Source organism: Xiphophorus couchianus, chromosome 13, assembly GCF_001444195.1.
Source record: "Xiphophorus couchianus chromosome 13, X_couchianus-1.0, whole genome shotgun sequence".
NCBI lineage: Eukaryota > Metazoa > Chordata > Actinopteri > Cyprinodontiformes > Poeciliidae > Xiphophorus > Xiphophorus couchianus.
Window position 1 is genome coordinate 12,369,817 of NC_040240.1, and position 20,494 is coordinate 12,390,310.

Here is a 20,494-nt window from a genome sequence, read left to right on the forward strand (position 1 = left end):
ACACCTCAGATACTTTATCTTGTGTCACTCGTTTCCACACAAACCTGGGAAAACCTAAAGCAACAAAGCATGGAGTGTTTAGTTTAATTTACCTTTATTATAATTTTTTACCTCTCTTATTTTGTGGTAGAAGTAGCATTGTGATAAGTAGGAAATAGATTAAAATTAAAATGTGTTTCATGAAACCTTGTCTAGTAATGCTCTCTGAAAATATGAACTTAGAAGACAAATATTAACAAAGAGATTTGAAACACCCAAATAACAATGAAAATATGCATGTATCTAGAATAACACACATAGGAGGCAAATTTAACATAATGGCACAAAAATAAAATGAATTGAGAATGGCCAACATGTTACACAAATCTAAGATTACACACAAAGTTGCATAAAAATACACATAAATAGCTAAAAAAACAAACAAAAAAACATGATGTTAAACACTTTTAAGATGTCTGGGAGTTTTGCTTAAAGGTGGATCAGCCAGAAAGTTTTCTGCATTTCTCCTCCTAAGGACTCAAATATCCTTCTGTCAGGAACATCAGTTTCAAGTGCTGCATGTCATCAGCTGCTCCTACAGCAGCAAACATTAATGTTCCTCTGAATTAGCCATCAATCTTCAGCTGCACAAAGAAAAGGGACCTGGTCTCACATCATTTGCCAGAGCTGCATGGGATTCCCCATGTTTCCTGCTGGATTTATCGGACTGCTACATCAAAGTGTTAACCATCTATTTTAGATTTTAAACGAGTTCAGTTCATACAGTGTAATCTCACAAAAAAAGTGTCTGATTTAAGAGAGTAAGCAGATCCTATTCAGTATTAAATTTCCAAGAATCTTAATCATTAAAATTCAGTCTCCAATGTACAAATTGTTTCCATGTATTTGGCCAAATGTCAAAGAAATGCCAAACAAGAAGTACTGTAATATTATTTTAGCTCTGAAAAGTTGATTCCAATGAACTATGAAAGAAATGATACAATTCATAATTTAAAACATGATGCAGATTGAGTTTATTTTCTGCAGACAGATCTTAAAGCGCCCTGCGACAGACTGGCGACCTGTCCAGGGTGAACCCCGCCTCTCGCCCTGAACGTCAGCTGGAGATAGACACCAGCAGCCCTCCTGACCCCACTAGGGACCAGGGTGTTAGAAAATGGAAGGATGGATGGGATATCTTAAAGCTCTTCTTTGTTTGTCCTCCACTGTTCCATCTTTGGCCATCATTTAAAAAAAGATGCAGGAGGAATTAGACTGTGTTTATGACTGCTGCATACTGTCTTTTAAGACGTGAGGTTCTTAAAAGACTCAACGTATAAAATGGACAAGAAATTATTTAAGACTTTTGAACAAATTTTAATTAGCTGAGAGACTGCACACACCCAATTGCATGAAATAAACGTAAAGGTACAAGATAGCCAACAAAGGTGCAAAAACAACAAAAAACATATCTACGCTGCACAGCGACATTGTATGCCTGATATAGGAACACATAGGAGAAAAAAATGTAAATCGTTTATCTGTCATAAAACCTGGTCTTGTTGTAGGAGTGTGCACCCTTTTGAGAAACACCTGCACTTGTGTAAACTGTATTTTACTTTTTATTTATACTATGACGATGCCTTTATTTTTTACATTTTTACTTCTCTTCCTTATTTTCTAAAGAAAATAAAGAGGTCTCAAAATTGTTGAGATGTGTCCCCAGAGAAGAAGAAGAAAAAGGACATCACGTTCATGTATGTGTGAGAGTAGGTAATAATCACAATGTGTTCCCCAGAAGAAGTAATAAAAAGGAAAATACCACCAAATTTTCTTCAAATATAGAACATTTTATTTCACTTCGATTACATGCGGTTGAAATTCTGAAGTAAAGGTTTATCATAAACGCTTTAAAAGCCTTCATCCACTGACAATGAAAAGTTTGTTTTTTTTGTCATTTACTTTTTTTTACATATTTCCCTTGTAAGAAAAAGTTCAAGTATAAAAAATTCCCAACAGTGTAAAACAACTGATTTGATGAATACGAAGCAACAGAAGCTACTGAAACCCCGACGGCGGCTATACATTCTAGAAGATAAAAAGCAGCATTTTTTTGCTCTTTTTAAAAAAATTTTTTTTAGTAAAACTCCTTAATAATTCCTCCCAGCTAAACGAAGAAGACTCAGAGTCAACCTGTATGCAAACAGGTCTGCATTTAAATGCACGAAGCTATTATTTAATGTTTTGTTCTAAAAAGTCCAAAAAATAAAAAGTACAGTGCATGTAACAGTGTATTAAATAGCTTCTACATCAATATTTTTGGTTGAGCATGTTAATAATAATAATAATAATAATTAATCATCATAATAATGATAGTAAACTAATCAATAACTTATATTTGCCTTGAGATGAGTACATAATAATATTGATAACACAGTACCTCCACTAAGTCTCTACTCTTAGAGTGTCAACAACCCGCAAAAATAAATAACTTAAATAATAGATTTTTTTTGTCCTTTTTCTGTGTTTCTCTCATTTAAATAGCTGTAAAAATGTAAGGCACACAGACCGACATGACATCAACGAGAAAACCCCTATTTTGTCCTGACACACAGGTCAGTTGTCGGGTTAGCTTTGGAGAAAGTGTGAGTGCGTACCTCAGAGCTGGAAATGCTGATGCGACTGGAGAGAGAGAGAGAAAAAGAGAGAGAGAGGAGGGGGTGGGTCGGGTGGTTTGGGGTCGAGGCGGGGGCCGGGGGGTTGAGGGGTGCAATGTCGGTTTCCAAAAGGCTCGGCCGGGGATTAAAATGTGACAGCTCAACAAACGAGCACAAACGTTGCGTTCTTTCCAGAGAGGTCTGTCTGTGCGGCGCAGGAGCGGCTCCGTCCACCGATCGCCCCCCCCTCAGCCCCAGCAGCTGCCCTCTCCGTCACAGAGAGCAACGCCACTGTGCTGCCTTTGTCTCTTAGCGCTCTGCAGCCTCTGGATGCATGAATGTGAGTGAAATGTGGAAAAGCAACAGATTTAGTGTTTGTCATTGTCTTCCCCTCTTTTGTCAGTGTTTCTGTTGTCTCTGCGAAACCCCCTCCCTCCCTCCCTCCCTCTCTCTCTCTGTAGACTGGTCAGAGCTCATGACATTTTTCAGTTTTGTTTCTTTTCTTTTGTTGATTTGTTTGCTTTGCATAGGTCAAGAGGTTAAGGCTGAGTATGAAAGGAAATGGGACATTCAGCATCAGGAAGATCATTAAGGTAGTTCTTCAAATGTGTTTTTGACACAACGATTTACGACACCTCGACTTCCAGACAGAAATGTAAAAAAAAAATTAAAAATCGCTAACACGTTGGAAAACGGTTTCATTTCCCTGATTATCAGAAAACATTAACTCAAAGAACAGAAAGAAAAATACAAGGAGGACCCTCAATGTGTGATATTAACAAGAATAATAAATAAAATAGTAATGTTATGAGGGCTTTAAATAACCAAATAACACTTTTGAAACATGACGAGTGGAAGAAAAAGAGGCTATTCCTCAAACTAACGTTAGAGACAGCATTAGGACTTAAAGGCCTACATTATACCAACCACTAGGTTCCTGTCACTCTACTCTAGAAACTACCAGTGACAATAGCAATAAGAATAGTATTCATAGTAATACCAACACTGATCATTTCCATAGTTTGTTCTGCAACCTTTTTTTCATTTTCAGCTTTTTTGTTCAGATAAAGCACAGCAAGTTGGAAAGTTCCTATCCCATCTCACCATTGTCATCACCAGCTTTTAAAGAACTTCAGCCTTGGCGCTGACCCGGTCTTCTTTGTGATACTTCAGCTGGGACCAGCAGTGGACCATCCGTCTCTTTGCCTGTGCAACAGTTGCGGCCGCTGCTATTGCATGCGGTCGGCCTGCAGCTGCTGAGCCTGGTACTGCCCGAAGGCCGCGGCCGCAGCGGCGGCTGACCCCGGGGCGGCGGCGGCAGCCAGTGGCTGCTGGACAGCAAAGCCGTAGCCAGTGGTAGCCATGTAGCCCGGTGCGGCCGGGGAGGCGGCGTAGGGATACTGCTCGTAGGCCACGGCCGCAGCTGCGTTAGCCGCTGCGGAGTACTGCGCGTAGGCAGCCCCGGTGTAGTCGATGTAAGGAGAGGTGGCGGTGGCGGTGGCAGGTGCAGCGGCTGCGGGCTGCACATGGGGGATCACCACGCTGGGCTGAACGAAGGCCTGGGGGTACACATAATGGGTCGGGATGCTGTGGGACAAACACACAGACACATGTGACAATTCAATGTTTGCTTGAAATTTGGCAGTCCAAAGAAATTCCCCCTGAAACTCAACTTCACCACACCGTGCACGCTCCTCACCACTCAGTTCAGTCAACAGCAACAAAGAAACTCCAGGTGGTAGCAGAAGAGCATAGGGTTGCCAAAATAGAAGAGCCAAGAAGGTCAAAGGTGAGAATAACTTTAATTAATCTGGTTAATTTATTCTCCTGGCTTTTAAAGTCTGTTAAAACAATACATTTTGTGCAGTTAAAACCTTAATCTACACATTTTAACTCATATTTTCCATTCGGTTTGTAAAAAAAACCTGAAGGCTCTGCCATATTGCCATTTAATAATTTGCTGTTTCAATTTTAGGGTATAAAATACATGATTGGACTCCCACTACAAATTAGAACAACAATGGAGAAGTCAAAACTTATTTTTCTGCATTTCTCAAGATATTCTTTCTTTATTCTACTAATAAATGTCACTTATGAACTCAATAGAAGGGAATAAAACGATCTGCAGTTGTGTCCGGTCAATCGTCAATTTCTCAAAATTGTTGTCATTTCTTATTTTCAACACCAAATTACAACTTGCTAAATAAAACATTAGTGTAAATAATCAACATTGAAGTTTAGGCCTCAGTATTTTGTCACCAGAAATACAGTTGGGATCTGAGAGAGAGGTAAAAACATGGAGCATGCTGGTCGTTTTGCTTCTTTTATATCTGTCTGTGGGTAATTTCTTACACTAATTGTTTAAAATACTCTTTAATATTTTACTACAGACGCACAAATACATTGGTTGGTTAACATAATCAGGAGACTTTCAGCTGGATCAGCGCCTGACTAGTGAGCAGCTTAGCTGGAAATGTAAAAGTCAAATATCTCTCCAATCAATACCTAAGCGCTACCAGGTCGAGCTAACAATACTCTCTGGTTTGGTAGTTGCTCTTGAGTAAAGTTAGAAATATTATTAAGTATCAGCGAGGTGTTCAAAAAGATAATAAACTCAGAAGTAGCACAGAAAGCTTATAAACAATCTCCTAATTTAGGATATATGGAAACATGTCTGGGAAAGACTTAGAGCAGACAACAAGAAGGCTAAACGAACGAAGACGAAGTTTGACTGTTTCATCCTTTCAGGCTTCCAACCTGCCTGTCACTGAGCAGACCTGATTTGAACTGAGATCTACAAATAAAAATTTAAAAAACAGAATTCAGGGTGTGTAACCTGCAGCTTTAAACGGCAGAGAGGGGCTTACAGTGTCAGGCTGCGGGCGACGGAGGACAGGGATGATCCCAGGGACACATTGTAAAAATGTCACTGCCACTTTGACAGCTGGACAGTTTTTAAAAGGGACACTGCTGGCCATTTCCCCCTCTGTGTCGGGACAAAGAGCCAGAGAGGCAGAGAGGGGAGCCGGGACTAGGCTCTGCACCAACAGGGATGTTTCGATTAAGTAAACAGTTCTGAACAATGAAAGCATTCTGTCCTGCATGACATAGCCTTATCCCGAACCAGAACCTCTGCAGGGCCTGGCAGCCCGGCGTGAGATGAGGGATCAATGGGACTGAAATTCAGAGTCAGTTTCTGACTGATTAGGCTCCTCCTCTTCAAGGTGAAAGTGGGTCAGAGGTGAAAGACTGATGGAGAGACTCTATCATGGCAACCCTATGTTAGAGCACCCATATCTCAGCCACAAATAAAAAACAAAAAACACAAGTGGAAAAGCAAGTAAACAATGCACCACAGAAGACAAAAGAATAAAAAAAAAACAATATCACAGCAAATTAACCCAATATAAGAAACATAAAAACATGAAAAGTAGGTTACAGCTATATATGGAACATGTAAAGTAACTAAAAGGGCAAAGCTGGTTTATCATATTCAACACACAAACATCTAGTTTTTCAAAGGCGAGTAACAAAATTCTTTTACCAAAAAAGTTTTTGGTCTTTTTTTTCTTCCCTAAATCTAATTTGGAAACTCTCAAAAACAGCATTTTGTGTCATCATGTGATGTTGAAATTGTACTTTGAAGCCCACGCTAATCAATCTCAGCAGGTCCTGGCTGCTCTTCAGGGTGAGAGCCAGTATAAAAACTTCTACATGTTACTCTACAAGAGAAGCCTTTAATACTTGGAGGAATGCGTTTGAGAGGAAGTAAGCCTAGATCTATATATATATATATATATATATAACTTGGAGGATACCTGTAGATTCATTAAGACTGCAGACAACAAAGGCTTCCATGGATGATTTATTGTGTATTTTTACTTCAACTGTGACCCTTAGAATTAGTAATTAAAAGTCCCAGATTAGTTTAGCATGCTCAAAAGAAGTGCATGGAAACTTTTTATTATCCACCCATAGATGGAAAATGATGCAGATAGTGATGATGTAAGTAAAACATTAACTTTCAACACTGTTTACTTTATTTAAAACATGCATATACACAGGATGGAGTCATTATTTCATCCAATGAGACCCATACTGCCATTTGTTTCTCATGTTTTCTCCCTTTTATACTTTTACAAAATGTAGGAGTTAGCTGTGCTGCAGTGGAGAATCATTTCCTGGCTATTTGTGACAGACTAGTGCATTTTAAAAGAATTAAAATAATACTGTTGCTGTGAGCATTAAACGTAGATTTGTTCAATCAATTTGTAGGGTATGGTAGAAGTGTAAATATACCAAGACGTGACTGTCCATGTCAACTGACTGACTTGGCCAAAATAGCAGAGAAGCAGTCAAAAAGTGTTAGAAGAGTGGCAAGAATATTGTTAAACAAACAAAAAAAAGCAATAACAGTCTCATTAGTTTTACAACAGACCATGTATAGGGATATAAACATGAGATAATACTAAATTTAAACTTATGATCTAATTTAGACTACAGTATTTGCAAAAAGTTTGAAAATCTTTCATTATTTTCTTTCCGTGTCCTGATCACACTCTTTGCGCTGCTCTAGCAAATAAAAAGTTGATAACATTGAACCTAAATGGAATAATCTGCAGAAGGTACTAAAATTATGGCAGTTTCAAGTAAAAATGTACAGGATTAGTGATGTTACAGGCAGGTCTTGATGTTTATGCAAAGACAAAATGATAATTATTTACTGCCTTAGGTTCCTTCCTTTGCTACCAATTTAGCTTAATTTCTGAAGCATTCCCATTTAAACTTCCACATTATTCCATTTATCTGCTGATGTTACATGACGGACTACTCCAACACCACCGATGGCCCCCATCATCCAACACACACACATATATACACCCAACTCAGAGCTTCACGCAACTGCAGTGTCAGCATTCAGGGCTTTGTGGGCCACAATGGGAGCACTTGTTTTCTTTAACACCACGAGCCCATGTGACGAAAGCTCGCAGTGAGAGAATAAGACCGAGACAGAGACATCCAGACATTTGTTTGTCACACTGGAGACTTTGGCGAGCTGAGCTGAAACGAGCATGATGGACAAAGACACATTAGCACAATAGGACCCAGGACCTTTGTGTGCTTGTGAAAGTGGACACACACAAGCATCCACCTTTCTGTTAAAGGTACCTGATCTTTGGTGTTTAGCAGTGGGCTTTAAATTGTAAACATGTGTTGTTTTAAGGTAGGGAGGAGGCTGTGAGTGCACAGAAACAGTGATGTTATCCTGAAAGCAGAGTGTAAAGGCTTCAGGGAAAGTGGGTTGAATAAAAGAAAAACCACACAAAAGATTCATCTTTTAGTAAACCAGTAAACAGATGGAACAGCAGATACAAGTAATAAAAATAGCAAAGAAAAACAGCAAACAAACAAAAAAAAACCCTTTTTTTTTAGTGTGGTAAAGTTGCCACTCTTCCACAAAAACTTTAAAAAGTACAACAAAAACAAAATCATCCCAAAAATTCAACCAATCCAATTTTTTTTTTCTCTACTTTTGTTTTTCCAACATGGCACACGGTTTAGCCAACAGCACCCACTTCATTACGGCACACCAAGCTAAGCTCTACTCAAATAAAAAAAAATAAAAAATCAGAAATGAAACCTACGTACATGCGTCTGTAATCACCACAGCGAGAGCTCGTTTGTGCGCGATCGAGTCTACGGGTTTTTCCCTGGTCTGATCTGAGTTTAGGCTCGCAGAACGGAAAGCTTAAGCGAGAGCGAGCCTGTCGAACCAGAGAGAGAACATTGAGTCAGGCTGCAGGTTTCCATCTTTAATCCACTCAAAACATTCACACAGAAACACCTAGAGTCCTGCAATCTACATGATCTATATTATAATCGGCAGAATATCAATAATAATCCCAATATTGTTAAATATTACTAGCAAAAGTATTTCTACCCATCAAGCTTTTTTTACGTTTTGTGATGCTACATCCACAAACAACAACAAAGTGATGCATAATTTTAAAGTGAAACAAAAAAAGATACATGGTTTTAATTTTTTCCAAATAATATTTGCATGCATTTATGTTCAAGCCTGTTGAGTTAATATGCTGTGAAACCACTGAAGGTAAATATCTGCCATCTTGGGCAGTTTTCCTTCCCATGATGGCTCAAACTTGGACAGAGAACATCCATACTTTGACTGGACCATTTTAACGAATGAACATATTTTGCTTTAAACCATTGTGACTCTTTAAATTAATACTGCAGAAATGTGAAATTCTGTATAGTCTTAAAACTTTTCCAGGTTTTCTTTCAGGATTTAGCTCCATCTTGCCATCTACTTATACCAGCTTCCATGATGCTACAAACATATTAAGTAAGGACTTCTCATGTTTTTCTTTAAGTAACATCTTTCGTCTTATCACTGTTCAAAAAAATGCCAAATCCGTTGAGTGTTTCCAAGTTTTTTTGGGCAACAGATTACCAGACATGAACAGTGGAGCTACCCAGCTCATCTGGAGTCAAAATGGGCCTCCTGGCTGTTTCTAATTAGTGCTCACTTTTTGCAGTGGTGCCATATTTTTAGAGGATGACTGAACATTGTTCTATGAGTTGTCCAAAACGTAGAATATTTCTTTTGATCACTAGTAAACCTCCGAGGCCTTTGTAGAACAGCTGCATTTATACCCCATGAAAAGTAACTTCCAAACGCATTTAATTTAGGGGTAGAAGAGTAAAGAGGGCTGACTACAAATGTATGGAACATTTTTTGAGTTACTTCTTGTGAAATAATTTTAAAACCATTTATCCTTTTCTGTCCACATATCAATTATGCACGTCTCTGCAGCGTTAAGTCCTAATGAAATACATGACTGTAAGGAAACATCTGAGATTTATTAATACTATTGTAAAACTTTATGATCCATAGCCATCAATATTTTCTTTACAGAGAAAAGACAAATTATTTTTTTTTTATATAATAAAAACAAACAAGGACTCCAGAGATTCCTTACCCATAAGGCCTCTGGATGAACGCAGGGTGGATTTGGGGAACGCCGAAGGCAAAACCTGCAAAACAAAATAAAATACAAAATGAATAACTTCCATTCTGATGAACAGCTTGATCACATGGTTCTTCCTCAGAAAAATAGTGCAAAACAAACAAAGCTTCAGGTGAGAATGAGGCTGAATTCACCTGGCTGCATCACACGAGGTTTAGCCCCCAGATAGGCCAGGTTCACATTGGCCTTCCTGCCATCGATGATCGGGTTGGGGTCCTTGCAGGCCCGATCGGCGGCAGAGCGGTCCACCATCGTCACCTTATGGGGAGGAAAGCGGAGGGCAAATCAAAAGATAGCTTTAATTCAAGAGATCATACAGAAAAACAGACAAAATCAACCATTTGGTGGAGCGTAAGCGTGTGGTATAAGCACGGGAGAAGCAGAGTCTGCCCATTACATCATTTAGCTCATGGCTTTCATGAAGTTGTTTTTTTTTACAGAATTACATTCTGAGGTCTCAAAACTTAAAAAATACTCAAAGACATAATTTAAGGCATTACTTTGGTGACTTAGAAGTGATACTAAAATATTTTTTTATATAAATGACAAAATAAGGGATATTTCTTGCAGCTGTCAAGCTGTGGGAATCCAGGTAGGTTTGGCTGCGTTTAGATAATGTTTTAGTTGAGATACGAGAGGCTGCCAGAGCCGGCCTCAGGTATAAGCAAACTTTATGATCTGATAGATCGAAAAGGTCGTATAGTTAGACAGGACAGGTTTACAAATGCACCAGTTATTGACAAATTAGAGAGAAACATTAAAGGGAACTTTTATTCCTTTAGACAGAGAAATTACAATTCTACTTACAGCCTCACATAACTTTGCTAGAAACTTTACGTGTTGCTTTTTTTAAAATAAAATGTATCTTTTACTCTTTATATTCCCTACCTAGATGTAATTTCTGACTTTATAGAGATGGCAGCAATAAGGGAAATTAAGAAAAGTTGGTTTAGACGTGACTGCTGCCTGCACTCACAAAGATAGTCAAGTTAATCAAGCTAGAGTTGTTTCTTTAAGGTAACCTGGTTTAGCTTTAGCACCAACATGGCATGTGATGAAAAACCTGACTTGTGTTTCACAATTGCAAACCAAGCAGATCCTTCTATTGTTAACATTTATCCAACAACCTCACAGTGAACTGAGGAAAAGGTGGATATCAGTAATAAAAAAAAAGTCTAATCCTGATATATCGTATCCATCACACTCACCGATTTTTAAGAAGGTTTTTATGAACTGGAACAGGAAGTGATTTATTTAGTCATGGGAAGGCTAAATAAATCTGGAGGCTTATCCCTCCAGTTGACAGATTCTCTTTTCTCACACTTAAATGTTTCAGAGGCAATCAAAAAAATAAATTCATAACTACCCCCCAAACCTACAAGCTGTGCCGTGTTCAGAGTCAGCAGCTCCCATCAGATGTTTGTTGTAACTAGCATTGAGTCGTTCACGTCACTGAAGAGAAATTTTGAACCACAAAAGGCATGGAGATCATGTTTAAGGTCACGTCACAGCATTTTGATTTTATTTAAGTCTATACTTTGACTAGACCACTCCAACAGTTGTATATAGTCTAGAATAGAAATATCTTTTATGGGAAATTTCAGTGCAACAGCAGCAATGTGACAGGTGATCAAAGCAAATAGATTCACACAAAGGTAGAATATAATATATAAAATCAGAATTAAGAATAAAAATACTCTACAGTAAGGACAATATTTCAACATAGATACTGTGTAGTTCTAATAGACAGTGTGCGTCAGTTCAGAGGGAGTTTTTTATTCTGTTTTTTGGTTCATTGCCTTTAGATCGAAGCCATACATCATAACCCAGGTGTGCTTTAGTTTAATTGATGGAGTTTCTCCTTCAGGAGTTTATACTGGAGAGTAAAATCCATGGTTCCACCGATAACAGCAGGCCTTAGATCATCACACCATGCTCTTATTCTGAAATGCTCTTAGTTTTTCACACCAAAATGTTCCACTTTCATCCTATCAGCACATAATAATTTCCTAAAAGTCTTGGGGATTGACATATTTTTCTCTATTATTAGACGACTCTTTGCGTCCTTTTGGTTTCATCTCAGATCTCTCCCATTGAAGCCATTTTTGTCCAGCTTCTCTTTCCTTAACTTAGACCAGCGAGGCCTGCAGAGCTTTAAATGCTGTTCTGTTTTTGTTCTGTTTTTTTCCTGAATGATTTGTCAATGAAACCTTGGAGATATTACGGGTAAAGATCACACTCAAGTGAAGGTTCATCATTCTCCCATGTGTTTTCCATTTGTGGATAATAGCCCTCACTGTGGTTCTCTTGAGTCCCAAAGCCAGAGAGATGGTTTTGTAACCCTTTCCTGCCTGTTAAATATCATAGACTTTGTTTCTCATGGGTTATTAAATTTCTTGAGATTAGGAACGATGTGTTGCAGCATCTTCCAGCCTACTTCACATTGCCAGAAAGGTTTTAATTAGAAAATAATAATAAACCTTATTTAAAAATTATAATAATTTGCACCTGCAGTTCCCTGACACATCACAAAAATAGACATACAATATTAAAATAAGACAAAAATATAACAACTAAATATAATCACTAGGGTTTAGATATAGTTCTCCTCTAATGAATTAAATAATCATTTAAAAACTGCCTTTTGTACTCAAATTGTGTTGTTATAATATAAAATGTGTTTGACCATTTGCAACGTAAGTGAGACAAAAACTCACAAACGTCCACTGAAAATAGAGAATACAGCTCCAACTTCAAAAATCGCATTAATTAGTCACAAATAATTGAATCAAGTTGATCCAACTTGCTTTATTTACGTTTGTTTATCTTGAAAACTCAAGGATAGACTTATTTTGATTACAAAACAATCAATTAACGCCTCTTTTTTTTATTATTATTATTTTTAAAAGTCGGAACTGAATATATTTTCTTTTTTTCGGCGCACTTTATTGGGCAACCCAGAAGAGTTTTTGCTCCAACAAGTTAGATCAAGTGTCTAATGCTTTAAAATGATCAGTCTGGCAGGTGATGAGGATGATATCATGATGTTTCATCTAAGCTAACGTTGGGCAACATGCGTGACTCCACTGTGAGACTATCTCAGCCCTCAGCAGCTGTCAGCGCCCTGGAAGCAACGTGTCCGGGCGCATAGCTGCGGCGCAACAAGTTGTGAGATTGCAGCAGAAGCCAGTGGCAGATATAAGCAGTGCCTCCTTATCAAAACATAAACAACCCATGACCAGAGGCAGATATATCACTGTTGTGAAAGACAAGCCGCTGAGGCGCACAGTGGCTGATTTAACCAGCCTGTGCCATGTAAAAAAAAAAAAAACGGCGCTGTTTTTACATGTTGGATAGTACGCGGAGCTGAAGTGAAGCTGTACTTACAAATCCATAACCTCTTGACTTGCCGGTCTGTCTGTCGGTGATCACCACAGCCTCTTCGATCTCGCCAAAAACCTCAAAATATTTCCTGAGACTTGAGTCCGTGGTGTGGTAGGGAAGACCCCCGACAAAGATCTTCGTGTAGGTCGTGTCCTTTTGCGTGGTGTGCATCGTTAGTGCCAAAAAAAATATTAAAAAATAAATAAATACAGTAAACGGAAACTGTTTAAAAAAAAACAACAAAGGCAATCTAGTGCAAAGTGTCCTTATCAATTATTCTTTGGGTGAGAAAAAAACATGGAGGAGACCAGCAAAAAGTTGTCGACAGTGATGGAGCCTGGAGGTAGATTTATTCTGACCGCGGTCAAGAGGGCAGAAACATGGAGCGGATTGTCCCAGAGATGAGCATCAGGTGCTTCCAGCTCTCCTTCAACAACTCTGCTGTCTAACTTAATAGGTTTGGGGCCCATTCCTAACAGCGTCGCCTCTAACTCCACCCAGCTGCTCAGCGGACCGCCCCATACACACACACACACACACACACACACACACACACACACACACACACACACACACACACAGGAGCGCACTAACAGCTGGACAGCCTGGGTAAAGATCCAGAGGTGTCCTTTCAGTAACTGTTACATTTTATGTCATTTTTTATATTCTTGTTCTTATGTTTATGTCTTTGTGGAATATAAAATGTCTATGTAAAATGTTTATGTCATAAAATAGGTGCTATATGAATACATTTTCACTTACTTAACCACAGCTTGAAGTTCTTGTTGCTTCTGGTTATTTTAGGCTTCTTTTTTTTTTTTTTAGATTAAGTAGGCAGGTGAAGCACCAAAAATCTTTCTTTTGCGGGGTTTTCTGCTCTGGCTGTCTTAATTTTCATTATTTTATGACATTAAGATAATTTTACAGTTAATATATAACTCTTGTACATTAGGTAAACTTCTCAGTAATGTATTTCAAATGTAGTCACAAACAGAAGAAATGCCATTTCCTGTAGAGCCTGATGAGTAACCTACCTTGACGCAGCCAAACATGAATAATTTATATCGAAGCTTCTTTGTATACTTTTCTCCCTCTCAATGCAGTTCTTATCAAAAGTATTCCAAGCTTGTTTTTATTTATTTATTTACATTTTGTCACATCAAAATGTAAAAACTTTAATGTATTGCAGTGGGATTTTATGTGACAGAGCAACAAAGAGTGATAGTTGCAAAGTGAAAGGAAAATTTCACATCGTTTTTATTTCTGAAAGAAATTTTTGCCAGACGATTTTATGAAACATAGATCAAGATTGGTTATGTTGAACAAAGAGTGTCTGTAAGCATCAATTTTTAAGTCTTGCCACTAAATAATATTAATTGTATTGGACTTTGAGTGAGCCGTTCATTATGATTTATGTAATTCATTGTAGTTCTGGCTGCATTTTTACAGACATTGTCATATTGGAAGGTGGATCTCAATCTGACCCAATCTCAAAACACAATGCTGCCTCCACCATGTTTCACCTGGAGCACGGTGTGTCCATGTTGTATGTAATCGTCAAAGTTCAATTTCCCTTTCAACTAAAATGATTTGACAACAATGTATATTTCTTGTGTTTGACTATCACTTAAAATGTGAATCCAATCCTTAGATAATAGTGGTTTATGGTTATAATACGGCAAAACATGGAGACTTTCATGGCTCACTTTTGCAGGTACCTGCCTCTGTTTCTACCAGGGGGAAAGTAAAGGTAGTATTTAGATCACGTCATTACCGATTACAAAAGCAGGACATGCTAAAAATGCTTCAGTTTTTCTTCTTTAAGGTTATTTATCCTTAGCATAAATATGTATCAGTTTATCTAATAGTATCACAGGAGCCTGCAGCCATTGTCACATCCATCTGAGTATAAGCTGTTCCTTTAAAGATCCTCCACGTTTCAGTGAAATGCAACCTGATGCAGCTCCTTACTACTGGCTCTATTTTATTAATGCAACCACACGCCTTTTAATGTCCATAGAGAATCGTGAATAAAATGAGGGGAGGGGGCTGTTTCAAGTTTCTTCAGCTTGACAATGGGGGTCCGGTTAGGTTGCATACCCTTATTGTAAAGCTGCATGCTCATCTAAATCAGCTCTTTCTTAAACAACATGGAGCCCCATTTAAAGAGTTGATTTAGACAAACAGCTCTAATTTAGGCTGAATCTCTTGATGGATTTAACTCTACAAGGATCATAGTTTTAACATATTGATTCAGAGCTTAATTAGCTTCAAGATTAAGTAAACAATACAAAATTCCCCATGGTAAAAAACAATCAGAGATTTGGGTTTATTGAGTTTAATCACGACAAACAGAAGTGAGAAGCTTGAAACTCGAAATCTCTTCTTCATCCGTTTGGACACACCTCCTGTCGAGTCCTTCAAAGCTAAAATGTAAAAATATGTTTTTATTCCTGAAACTATTAATGAAGCACTCTTTGATTTGTTTTTCCTGAAAAATCTGAATATTTAGACTCATAGCTATTCTGTATGCTTGCTAGAATACTTCAGAAATAAATCTTATATCTTCTGAGATTAAAATCCCCCCTTTTTATAGTTTATTTTACAGATTCAATGGCATTATTTAAGTGAGTAGAAAACATGCATTACTCACTGAAACGACGCCATCTTGTGTTGAACAAAAAGTCTGCTCTATTTCTACCTCTTTCTAAAAAGTCAACGAAACTCTAACAAGAACTCATTTAGTTTTTAAGGTGAGCTCAACACTACAGTTCAGTAAAAACAGAGTTCATTTGCCCTTTTACATTTGTTTAATAAGATCCATGAGGCCAACAACATCTTCTGTGAATGTGCAAAATGAAATCCTTTGGCTGCCTTCCTCTCCTCTCCTATGAAGCGCTGATTAGAGGCTCCGTTATGTGATAAACTAAAACATTTCGTCCTTGTCCTCGGCGCGTTGAAAGCTGGAGTCACTCTCCAGTTCCTCTAAAGAATCGAGGAGCTCGCCCGGCCTCAGCTCCTCCACCGGAGTCAGCTCCTCTTCCTCCATCCCACCTCTCTCCAGGTGATCTCCTTCCTCTCCCATCTCCTCCCTTCCTTGCCTCGTTTTTCCCCCCTCGTGTTTTTCCTCCGGCCACTCCCTGCTGTCTCCTTCAGCCCCTTTGACCCACTCTCCTCCCAGGGCTCCTTTGCGTGGGGCCTGGCCGTGGAGCGCAGAAGCTGGAGACGCTGCGCTGGCTGCTGGGAGATGTAGCGACTCCACAGGACTCAAGGTCGAGTCTGTTTCCTCCTCGCCGCTGGAGACGGGAGCCGGTCGTCGACCTTGCGACGTGTTTGTCCTTAAACGGTTCTTCATTTCTTCTTGCTTCATCTAAAAGACGATGGAAGGAACAGATCTTCATGTGAGCGAGAAATGAGACAAATGAACGTTTCCGTGTTTTTTGAAACCACAAATTTCGACGTAAGTTATGAAATGGCAGGAAAAGGATACATTGCTGATTTTTTTTTTCCTTACAAATAAAAATTTAAAAGTGTGGCCTCAATTTTTAAACACCCCCCTTTATGCTGACACCACTAAAAAAAAAGAGCAACATTATTGAGCAACAGAAAGTTGTGGAAAAGTTTAAAGTAGAGTTGAGTTCAGGGTTTGTACACCCTTCCCACAGTAAAATTCAAGCACTTTTTAAGCATTTTCAAGGTACGTTTTCAAATTTTGAAGATAAAAGCAATGCAAATGAACTAAAAATAGACTATTTCAATTCACAATTATGACATAATTTACTACCACAGTGATAACTTGTGGTAGTATTCTATATTCTACAGTAAGGACAAAGTACACTAAAATACAGTAAAATGTTATGTTTTGAAATGTCTCTCTTATAAACTGCTCTGATAAAGTCACAATAAAATCTCTAAAGAGTTTTCTCAATACATTTTCTGGCATTTAGCAAATAGAAATCATTTTGGTGATTCTAACTGACCTGAAACAAGATCAATTTTGTCAAATTTAACTTCAGACAGAGAGACAAAATATGTATGCGCCTTTTTGTTATCTTCAAGTAACTTGTTTCAACTTTAAATAACGCCCTCCGATTTACATTTGCCAAACTCTGCAGTTTGAGTACCAAGAACTTTTAAGGATTTTCCAAATCTTCCAAACACCTACTTGAATATTCAAGCATTTTCAAGGATTTCAAGCACCTCACAAACCCTGGAGGCTACGCAACAATATTCTAGGATTTCAAAATCCAACAGAAAGAAGTGAAGCCAGTCTGTAGAAGTGCAATGCTATAGAATGTACTCCTTTTAGTTGGAGTAAAAGGTCATATGTATTGAGTATTGCCTCAGAGGGACTCAAAACAAAGGCATGCGACACTTTCTCATAATTATTAGTGAAATTTTTCTTAAAGCCATCTACCCTTTTTCTGACATTTCACAAACATGAGTTCCATAGCAACCCTATAAATCAGGTTTGTGGTTGTAATGTGTCAGGAGCACAAGACATTAACATTGATCCAAAAACTCCACCTTGCGTCTCTCCTCAGCCAGCCTCATTTTTTCATCAAACTCTTCTCTGCTGTGGCTTTGAACCTTTTTGGCCTTCAGTGACTCCAACCTGGCAGGAAGTCTTCTAGTGACGCGTCTGGATTCGTGCTAATAAGACAAAACACACATTTTCACTAGAATTACTTTTGCTGCAACAACTGAAATGCAGTTTACCGGTTTATTTCAAATGCCGTGCCTTCTTCTACACTCAAGACATGTCACAGCGTTTAAAGTGATGTTGCTGACAAACGTTTTGTTGCATTCAGGAACAATGACATTATGTCCAACTCTAGTTCCTAAAGTTTTGTAAATGAAGGCAAGTCTTCACAGGCTATTTTGCACCTCGAATGTGGGATTTCTAAATTGTATTAACTCAAAATGTACTTAATCCTGGCCTTCATTCACTTTCTTTTATTTTATCCTGCAGAATTGATCTGGATTATAAAGTTGGACCTGTTCATAGACATGATGAAGGTTATAAGTAATTGGAATAAAAGCAGGAAAAATGTAACTTTTAAAGTGTGGCGTGACTCTGCGACATACTGGTTAAGTTTAGCATAAAAAATATATTGCCCTGACATAACAAAAGACACTTAAAACTTAAGTATTTGATTATTTTTTTAACACCTTATTAATTAATTACAACATGTCTGATGAGATATGAAACACTTCTTACCTCCTGTTAAAAGGAATTTAACATTAAATAAGTAATTATATAAGATTATACAAAACACTAACGTATACGTTTAACAATATATGATGGTTCTGTTTTGAATTTTGACTGGAATTTGAGATAAATTTGAGATGTTTCTGCTTTTGCCTGTATTTTAAAGGGGTGTTCACTGAACTCAGTTGAAACTCCTTGGGACAATAAAAGTCTAAAAATATCATATGACATCAAATGAGTAGGAAATTCTCAAAACTGACCAATGTTTAAGCTCAAGACGTATTAAAGATAAATTCCAGTTCTAACATTAAAACAGGTACTGGTTGATCGTTTCAGCCACAGAAAGTGAGGCTCCCACCATGATGCAGTAGGCAGCTCCACTGTCTTTCTCCTGTATTTGTCCCACTGGGATGATGCCCTGACTCCACAGCTCTTCCAGTATCTCCATGGACTTGAGACGCCCCTGAGCTGTGACGTCATCCTGCAGCAAGTCCGACTCAGCATCTGAAGTAAAATCAATTCGAAGAGTAATTTTTTTTTGCCCCCTTTCATGCAACATGATGAGGTTTTTTTTTGTTGTTAGCTAGTTTGCAAGTGAAACTCACCATTTGGTGCAACACATTCCATGAGGCTCTCTGACGGTAGAGGAGGGATTTTATTTGGTAATCCTCCAGGTAACACCAGATGGTCTCTGTTTTCCATCATGACCCCGCTGTCCGTTGTGCCCTTTGACCTGGCTGAGTCGCCACGTCCGCTGGATTTAGATCCTGCTTCATCCTGATACAAAAGGAGAGACGGAGAGAAAATTACGACTCAGGACTTTACAAAGTAGTCGTTATACTTTCTGAATGTTTTTACTGATGCTGTCATGAACCAATGAAAGTGTTAAGATGAATAAAGATCAGAAAATCTTTTATTAGTCCCACAAGTGGGAAATTTAAGTGGACAGAACAAAATAAAAGTAACATAAATTAAAAACAACAGAATAAAAAACAGTACAGTGTAGAAAGAACACCATATAAGTAAAACTAGAAATATAAGTACAACTACGTCAATATATATTGTATATTATATTATACAGTTGAAATATAAGTGCATATATATATATATATATATATATATATTTACAAACATTTACATGCACATATGCCTATACATACTTACAATACATATACACCCACAGACATGTATATGTAAACGTAAATACAAAAAATAAATTATGATAATTTACATATATAAATGTGCATAACTCAACTGAAACAAGAGGAATTCATTTCAACAGAAACAAGTTAATTCAAACACCTTAATCAATCCGCAAAAAAATAACAAAAAATTATAATACAAAGGTGAGCCAGTGATGGGGTTTTTTTTTTTTAGATAACATAAGCAAAGTCAAAGTAATTATGTTTGATTTGTTTTTTAAGTTTATTCAACTTATCAGATTTAACAGTGTAAGCTGGGCGACATTTAAGTGAGCACAGCCTTTTTTTATTATTATCATTATTATTTATTTACTCCAACAGCTGGCACGCAACAATTCAACTCAAACGACTGACAGTTTCAAACACCTCTGCAGGTAAATAGCGGCTACTTTCTCCAGAGTTTGAGCCACTTAACGCAGGTGGAAACGCCGAGCATACCTCGTCCCGGCTCGCCTCCGCCAGCGGGTGAACCACGACGCCCGTGGAGCTTGAACATCCCATCTTTGGCAGGTCAAAAAGCGGACGGATGAGAAATGCGTCGCGTTTTTACCCCTCCAGTTTGTATACAATTACCCGTCGTGCATACTTTCACACAGTCTCTGTCTCCATGGCCCCGACCCGTTGCTAGGGCCCGTTGCTACAATAAATCTGACCCGGTTGATACCCAGGAACAAACAGAGAGCGACCAGCGAAAACATCTCTGGAGATGGGTTACACTTAATTACTGCGGGTCACACCTCTACGGAGGTCAAAAAGAGAGGAATCTTGTTTCCTGAAAAATAAAGGTTTCAGCTGAAAAATAAAATAAAATAAGTGGAAACAGCATGTTGATATTTGAATGTTGAAAACAAACAAAAACATTAATTTAAAAAAAAAGAAAAAGGAAAATTATTACTTGACATTACTCATTACTTTGAGATTTTTTGTTTGTTTTAAGGAGGGTGGGGGGAATAGCAGCTACTGTACATTTAGTTTGCATTTATAAATCAGGAAATATCAATGTATTTTAAA

General features: G+C 38.0%; 2 protein-coding genes across 2 annotated transcripts; both read right to left on the reverse strand.

Moving 5' to 3' along the window:
* Positions 1-1,808: 1,808 nt before the first annotated feature.
* Positions 1,809-13,547, reverse strand: rbm24a (RNA binding motif protein 24a). The gene is made up of 4 exons (XM_028037189.1): positions 13,073-13,547; positions 9,820-9,943; positions 9,638-9,692; positions 1,809-4,223 (listed from the first exon to the last, which is right to left on the reverse strand). The coding sequence occupies exons 1-4, from the start codon at positions 13,238-13,240 to the stop codon at positions 3,866-3,868; spliced, it is 705 nt and encodes a 234-aa protein (XP_027892990.1). The 5' UTR covers positions 13,241-13,547; the 3' UTR covers positions 1,809-3,865.
* Positions 13,548-15,860: 2,313 nt separating this feature from the next.
* stmnd1 (stathmin domain containing 1) lies at positions 15,861-20,245 on the reverse strand. Its single transcript, XM_028035342.1, has 5 exons — positions 19,922-20,245; positions 18,887-19,058; positions 18,640-18,785; positions 17,597-17,722; positions 15,861-16,439 (listed from the first exon to the last, which is right to left on the reverse strand). Exons 1-5 carry the CDS (start codon positions 19,982-19,984, stop codon positions 15,996-15,998), a joined length of 951 nt encoding a protein of 316 aa, XP_027891143.1. The 5' UTR covers positions 19,985-20,245; the 3' UTR covers positions 15,861-15,995.
* Positions 20,246-20,494: the final 249 nt, after the last annotated feature.

Excerpts from the sequence above, each read along its gene's own strand:
- rbm24a (XM_028037189.1), bottom strand. The coding sequence starts at position 13,240 with ATGCACACCACGCAAAAGGACACGACCTACACGAAGATCTTTGTCGGG. Across the intron at positions 9,693-9,819 it reads ACCTCGTGTGATGCAGCCAG|GTTTTGCCTTCGGCGTTCCC; the intron begins GTGAATTCAGCC and ends TTTGTTTTGCAG. Across the intron at positions 4,224-9,637 it reads TTCATCCAGAGGCCTTATGG|CATCCCGACCCATTATGTGT; the intron begins GTAAGGAATCTC and ends TTTGTCCCACAG.
- stmnd1 (XM_028035342.1), bottom strand. The coding sequence starts at position 19,984 with ATGGGATGTTCAAGCTCCACGGGCGTCGTGGTTCACCCGCTGGCGGAG. Across the intron at positions 19,059-19,921 it reads CGGAGGCGAGCCGGGACGAG|GATGAAGCAGGATCTAAATC; the intron begins GTATGCTCGGCG and ends CTTTTGTATCAG. Across the intron at positions 16,440-17,596 it reads TGGCTGAGGAGAGACGCAAG|ATGAAGCAAGAAGAAATGAA; the intron begins GTGGAGTTTTTG and ends ATCGTCTTTTAG.